Raw genomic sequence first — 7,646 nt, forward strand, 5'->3', positions numbered from 1 at the left:
GAGCCGCTGTTATCTCATTATTACATGTTTCCAACTGAAATTATCTTGTTTAGCTACATTAGAACAACTTTTTAAACTGTATTCAACGCCATTTCCATCTTCCGCTATCAAGCATGACTTTCAAAAATAAGTTGGTAAACCAACTGAATTTTATAACTATTTTGTTTCCTACGTTTCTTAGATTTTTTCTGAAAAATTGTTGTCTGTTTTAGGAATTTTACGCCTTTGAGTATGTTATTACAAGCTATTACGTCTTAAAATCGGATTTACAATGAGCTTCCGTAAAAAAAAAAAAGTGCCTCATTCCTTTGGTAATTCCAAAATTAGCTGTGCTGGAGTAGGTTAAAAAATTGACAATTCTCTTTAAAGTTAGATGTAAAGTTGTAACTTTACAATCTAAATTCCGAAGGGTTTTTGTTAAATCATTATTCCTTTTATTTTTCAGGAGGTCGCTCTTTTTTTTTTACTTCTTTTTTTTTATGACATCCGAACGACATTTCGGTTTTTTTGTTCCAATATCAACTTTTTGCCAATATTTCGTGAACTTATTTTTTTTTATATATTCAAAGCTGAATATAAGTTCTAATTATCTCTTTATTATTTTCTTATTTTTTATTAGTGCTGTTTTTCCATTTCCTGCCTTTAAATTATTACACACCTTTCTCATTGTCCTTCTTTATACTAATTACAGTGCACGGTAGTGTACACACAATTTTTTTTTTCAGTAAGATAACACATGTCCACGCAATAATAGTAATTTTATGATGGGCAAAAAAACCTGAAACGTTATTTGGATGCCATAAGAATAAATAAATCGTAAAAAGGGTGTGAATTCATCAAAAAGAATAAAGATAGATTCAATGATGCTGTTTTGATCCAGTGAAAATCAATTCAAGATTAAAAAAAAATGTAAAGATTAAGGAATGTGAACTTTTGTACTGGGATTAGATATAGTTTCTAAAATTTTAAGACAATATCAGAAGAATGAATAAGCTAAAAAAGAAAAGAAATGTTTCAGTGCTTGTACGGTAGGCCTTAAATCCTCATATCAATGCTATTAGAATTGAAAGCAAGTAAATTATTTTAATATTGCTTCAATGTACTTTTTATTAAAAAGTAAATCAATTGTCAAGGGAAAGTTAGATTAATATTCCGATAATCCTAGAGTTTGCAGGGAATAAATATGTATAATATGGAGAAATGAATATATATTTACTTACATACGCTAATGATACTGTATAATTAATTACTTTATAAATTCTTGTAAGTACCCGCATAAAGATTATCTTAAAATAAATTTAGTTTTCATTTATCTTCTAATAAATTTTCACTACTAAAGCTTCTAGCAGTCTATAATAAACATTTGCGTTACAACGCTCAAATTTATAATTTTTATTTGCTTCATAGTTTATTTTTTAAAAACTAGAACATCTTGAAACTGATTATAAGTCATTAGAAATAATAGCAGATTGGTTGATTACTTTCTATTAGGACATCAAAAAGAAATAATGAAACTTCTTAATAATTTGGGTTCAAATAGCAGGAAGAAATACAAATTATTTAATAAAGTGCTGTGAAAAAACCTTCCATTTTAAAATTTATTTACGTATCATTCTTAATTACAATGTTTCGGGACTGGTCCTATCATAGGCACATTAAAAATTAAATAAAATAATTTCATTATACAATTTATAGATCATTAATTAATGAACTTTAATTTGATTAAAATAGTTATCCATATGCAATTATATCAATAAAATTAAAGCTCTTTAGTCATCGATCTATAAATTGTATGAATGAAATTGCTTATTATAATTTGCAGTGCCAAATGAAGTGGTTATGTTCCTGAAACGTTGTTACTTATGAATGATACATAAATAAAGAAATTTGAAAATGAAAGATTTATTCATTACATCTTATTAAATAAAACCCTATTTTATTATATGAATTACCCATCTATATTTATTAGAAACAATTCAGTTTGGAAGTGCAATGAAACGCTTTCATCTCACCTCACATGAAGCAACACTGTGGCAATACAAGTGCGTATTAAATACATCAATATTTCATGCACAACGGACAATACATTTTTAAGCGTAATTTATTAGTCCGGTTAGGTATCTGACATTTATTCAAGAAAAAACAAAACAAAACATCAAATTGTATGACTAACACACAGTGCTCTTCAATTATTGGTTAGCAACAAGATTTGTAATTTACTTTAACTATTTATAGAAAAAAACACCAAAAGTAGAAGCTGAACACAAATAAATATATATGTATATAAGTAGAAGCTGAACACAAATATATATGTATATAAGTAGCAGTGAACACAAATTATACCATGGAATAAAGCTGTGAATTTGTGATTTACCTTTGGGCACTTTGGGGCAACATTAGTCTAGATTTACCATTGATCATCTGAATCTATTGAAATTTATTAAAAAAATTAAAACAAAATTCGTTTAATATTATGTTAAAATATGTTTTAAAAAATGCATATTACAATTAGAGAATACTGTGTGAAATTTAATAAATGGTTCATAAAATTTGTGTCCGTATAGTGCGTTTTACCGAAACAAGGCTATTTCTTTCATTATTAAATAATTTCTGTATCTGAACTGTAAAATACATTAAATTATTCATAATATGAGCAAAATAATGCCAAAACAACACAGACATGAGATAGTGTAATGTAAGATAGTATTTGTAAATGTTAATAAGTTTTAATGATGTCAGTGTATTATATTATATCGTTACTGCTTTCCCCTAGTGAGATTTTTTAAGAAAATAAAGATTAGCGATTTATTTGACTTTTTTTTAGTAATCATAAGATCCATCCGGATTTTGAATAAGAATTATTTACACTAAACTCCATAGCAGAGCCCAGATATTATAATAAATTTCGATTGCAATGTGATACAAATTTATCTCTTTCTTTCTGTATAAAATAAATTTGAAACTGGAGGAACTTCGCAAAGTCTCTATTAAATAATAAAAAAAAAAGAACATAGTTTTATAATCATAAAGATCGTAAGATATTGTACACCTTGATCAAATTTTATTTTTAAAAAAGTGTTTTTGTTTTATTCGTTAGTTGAGGTTTATCCAACATTCGGTTAATCAAGGTTTTTAACGCATATATCTACAAATATTTTTTATATAGAATAATGCAAAAGAAAAAAAGAATAACAAACAAAATCCACTTTGAGTTAATGGTATTTTGATCTTGGTGTTAGATCTTATAGTTACTAATTATTAAACAAAATATTTTTCCTGAAAAAATAAAGATATTTACTTGATTTTTCTTGATTGACCTTCAGAATTAACTTACATTTAGATTCGGCTGTCTTCTGCTGAATCCAAAGAGCCAGTTTCAATCTGTCATGTACTGTACTCTGTACTTTATATACTTTTGGTTGTACTAGCATATACAATATTGTATACTTTGGTACTTTGTCATTGAATCTCCCTTATTTCAAACAATTAATCGTCATATGGCTTCCAAATCTTATATCATTAATAAATTCATGATATAATGTTACATGAATATTTATCTAAGAGTACAGCCTAAAGATACTAGTATTTTTTTGAAATTGTCTAGCTGTCAGAGAAGCTGAAAAAAAATTGAGGCGTTTCCATTCAATATTACCAATGGTAGTGATGATTTATTTTATTTATGAATAATATTTCCCAATTTAAGTCCTATTAAATTTAAATTTTTCTATAAGTAGATAAATTAATAAAGCTATAGATAAATAAATTAATATGTTCAGAGCTAAGGAAATATATTCATTGAAAAAGTAATGACTTTTAAAGGTATGAAAAAGTCTAAAGATATTTTTTTATATGCTGAAGAAAGTTTGAGATGACTATTGAATGAGGTATTATATAATTTTGTATACATATTTAACTATCGTAACATTCTTAATATTAATATGATAAGCCCATAATTTTTTTTTTCCTTTTGTAATATCGTGAAATTTTAATTTTTAAATATAGGTCATTTGTTTGTACCTCTTGCCCTGTAGTTCATATTGACTTAGTGTTTTATAATTTTTTTTATATTTGCAACTCCCTGTATTATACTATAAATTTTTAATTATTAAACAATCATTATGATGAAAGATTTATAAAATTATAGATGTATGTGTTTTTAAAGTAGGCTACATACATGCTACAAAGTCGTTATTACTTGAAAACAAACAAAACTTCTCATCTAGCTTATTGACTATTCACTGGTAATGTTTTATTAACAGTTCATGTTACTGTTTGTCAGAAGAGTTAAAAAAAAAAGTATGTATATAATAATCTGTATTATTAGTAGTTTCTAATTTATTTATTTATAAAATAAATTATTTAAGGATATATCATGCAATTAGACTATTGGATAGATGGTATCATCTCAAAATAGGAATGCTAATAGATTCTGCGTTTCAGCAGGAATAAATATCATTTACATAAAAACAGAGTATTAAATAGCCTTGTTTCATGATGTCATACTCTAAGGGATGATGTAAGGGTGATGCAGTACCTGTGGTCAGGCTAATCTCCATCGCCCTCTGCCGGTGGCCGAGGACCTTAAACTGGGGCAGTGAGACCTCATTGGAGACACCGACTGAGTTGGGGCCCTCGTTCCACTTATAGCGAATGTCCCTCATAGTATACCCGACTGTGTGTCGGAGTTTAATAGGAAGAAAAAAAAAGAACAAAACAGAAAAATAGTATTTAGAATGTGAATGCCCCAATGCGTGCCCTCACACACACTCACTCACACAGGACAAGGAGGTGACAGGTTGGGTTGGCATGCGCGCTCTCGTGCGGTCACGGGGTGAGCCACACTTACCTCATCCCGTGACTCGGTTTGAGATGAGATAGTACCTGTGGACAGGTTTATTTCTCGTGCCCTCTGTCTGTGCCCGAGGACTCTGAATTGTGGCAACTGCACTTCATTGGCAATGCCAACCGATTTGTGGCCCGCGTTCCATTTGTACCGAATATCTCGCATTGTGTAGCCAACTGCGCTTGACAGACAATAGAACAAAATAAAAATAGTAGGCATTTTGAGTCCGTTTTGTAGGCTACTCAATGGGTTTTGTTTCCTCCTCTCTGTTGAAAGAAGGGCAACAAAGGAGTTTTGGAGAAGGAGCACCTGCTTGTATAATGAATTTTTTAAAAACTCAAGTTTTTTGTAGCTTTAATTACGAAAGAGGAATGAACTGTTTCCATATGATTTGGAACTAAATCTTTAATTGTTTTTTATGCATCTTTTCATAAGCGATTAAGAAAAATAATGAAATAAAAAAGTAAATTACAGCTATAAAGTAAATATTGCTTTTTAAAATAAAATAAAAATGTCAATAATATCACAATAAATGAATTAGTTTAATAAGTAATTAGCATTGATTTTTATTTCCTACTTCTAGGTCATATTAAATCATAATAGTGTTTACTTCATATGCTTGAACGTTTCGGGGATACTTTGTCTCTCTCCCCAGTATTTACACTTTAAAAATAATCTTTGTAATTAAATTAGAATCCAACTGCTCCAAGTCAATAGATGCATTTCTAAATGTCTTTATAAATTCTTTGGTGGTCTAATAAAACAATAAAAATGTTCATGTGTTGTTATTTAAAAAAAATAATCATTGAATTTTTTATTATTTTATTGATTATACAGTTGGCGCCTAACTTACTAAAAATAATATTTTAAACTGTTGATGCTAAGGAGAGGAAATAAGTAGTATCTCTGGAACTAATCAAATAATGAACTTTCAGTATTTTTAAAATATATAAAATCCTTATTGTGTTTAGTAATAAACTATAATAGTGTTTTGATTATGACCTAGAGGCAGCAAATATAAATTAATGTAAAAATAAAGGTCGAAACTCGGAAATAGTTAGAACAATTTCTGACAACGTAGCTGACATCAATGCAAAGAGAAAAATTCTAGTGCCAATTCATGATTTGTACCTTTTAGATTTATTTCGTATTGATTTTTTAGAAATGGAATTGATCAACCGATCTCTGCAAGAACAGATTTCATTTCTTCTTCAATAATTATTCCTCAGGACTGGTATTATAGTTAATGGAAAACCGCGAACGAATGCTTCACAATTATTTAAGTTAAAAATCGTTTGCTTTAGCGAAAGAATTTTCAAAGAAAAATAACGACCCAAGCACTTTTAGAAAATATGTAACAGTTCATTCCTAGACTTTTCCTGAAAGTTTCAGGCAAATACTTTGGTTTTAAAAAATTTAAAGTGCTATCTTCTCCAAATTAAAAAAGAAAAAAAATATTGATGGGGGATATAATTTAAAATAATATTATTGATTTATTATAATACTGTAAAATAGATTTAATACTTTAAAACCATGCAATTGACTGAAACTTGTGTCAACAAGTAAAACGGTCTGCGTGGGACGAACACTATTAAAATAACAAAACTGAACAGAATAAATTAAATTAAAAGAACATGCGTGGAAGCCAGTGGTTCAAGGCTATATATACATTACGTATTTCAATTTTAATATTTTTTAGAAATTAGGTAGTTAATTTTTTTTAAACAAATATTTTAAGAAATTTTAGCATATTGGCACATCTAACCTGTACATCGACGTGGTTTCGTGCATAAATCAATTTGAAGCTGGCGTGAAACCAAACAAAATAAAATAAACAACTAAATAATATAAACAATAATATACATTAAAGTAAATATTAAATAAATGAAAACACAAAACAACTGTCTCCGTGATGCTCGTTCTCTTGGCGGTGACAGATAAGAATAAGTCATAAGATACAAGAGTCCAAGCTCTCTTGCTGTGGAGTTTCGTCTTGCTTGGACATTTACTTCCTCGGGCACGACACTTGGTGCTGTTACCAGGAAGAGAAAGAGAGAGATAGAGATAGAGAGATAGAGATGAAGATAGTGATAGATAGAGAGATAAAGAAAGATAGAGGAAAGAGAGAGACAGAAAACGCACACACGCACACGCACGCAAGACTCTCTTCCTTCTTCCTCGGAGAAATCGCCTTGAGGCAGTTATTTATGTCACAAAAACTTAGCAAAAGCAGTGAAGGCGTGCAGCTTTCATCTGACTTTTATTTTTAAATAACTTAATGTTTTTTTTTTCCTTTTACAAGCTGTGCACTTAGAAGAAGGGAGACAGTTTTATAATACATGTATTTTTTAAAAATCTATATGATAATGATACAAATCAGTCGTTTAAAAAATAAAATTATTTTACTCAATTATTTGAAAATTACATGATTATTTGATTTAATTATCAAGCAAATTACATTTTTTTTCTCTGGCAAATTTTAGATTTTTTTTTTTTAGCAATTTGACAAATAACTAGTGCTTAAGCGTGACAATTCAGCTATCTCAATATACTCACAGCTCTCAATTTCTATGTGACAGAGTTGCCTATCCATAGGAAAATACTGCAGATTCATTGGACAAGAGGCCGTGATTGTTAATCTGAAACAAATAAACAATTATCTTTTACTTCAAGGCTTTTTTTCACAACGATTAATAAAAATATTGGAGCTACATTATGATTGTTATATATTGTTTTTCTTAGAAACAACTTTATGGTAATAAAACGATAGTAGATCACAAAATTCTGAAATTAAAGTATATAT

The 7,646-nt window shown here is 28.6% G+C and overlaps 1 protein-coding gene across 8 annotated transcripts in view; it reads right to left on the reverse strand.

Annotated features, from left to right (window-relative positions):
- Nucleotides 1-7,646, reverse strand: part of Rdl (Resistant to dieldrin) — a 192,022-nt gene that overhangs the window by 26,140 nt on the left and 158,236 nt on the right. For 5 of the 8 annotated variants that reach the window (XM_067051085.1, XM_024362476.2, XM_014426478.3 and 2 more), the window contains exons 5-6: nucleotides 7,400-7,482; nucleotides 4,535-4,672 (exon numbers count right to left, since the gene is read on the reverse strand). In XM_067051085.1, the coding sequence (XP_066907186.1) occupies nucleotides 4,535-4,672; nucleotides 7,400-7,482 (221 nt within the window). Of the gene's footprint in view, nucleotides 1-4,534; nucleotides 4,673-4,881; nucleotides 5,020-7,399; nucleotides 7,483-7,646 lie in introns of all 8 variants that reach the window. The other 3 variants (XM_014426476.3, XM_014426475.3, XM_014426477.3) reach the window with 1 other exon arrangement.

Source organism: Halyomorpha halys, unplaced genomic scaffold (genome assembly GCF_000696795.3).
Source record: "Halyomorpha halys isolate HHAL.00 unplaced genomic scaffold, Hhal_1.1 Scaffold577.1, whole genome shotgun sequence".
Classification (NCBI taxonomy): domain Eukaryota; kingdom Metazoa; phylum Arthropoda; class Insecta; order Hemiptera; family Pentatomidae; genus Halyomorpha; species Halyomorpha halys.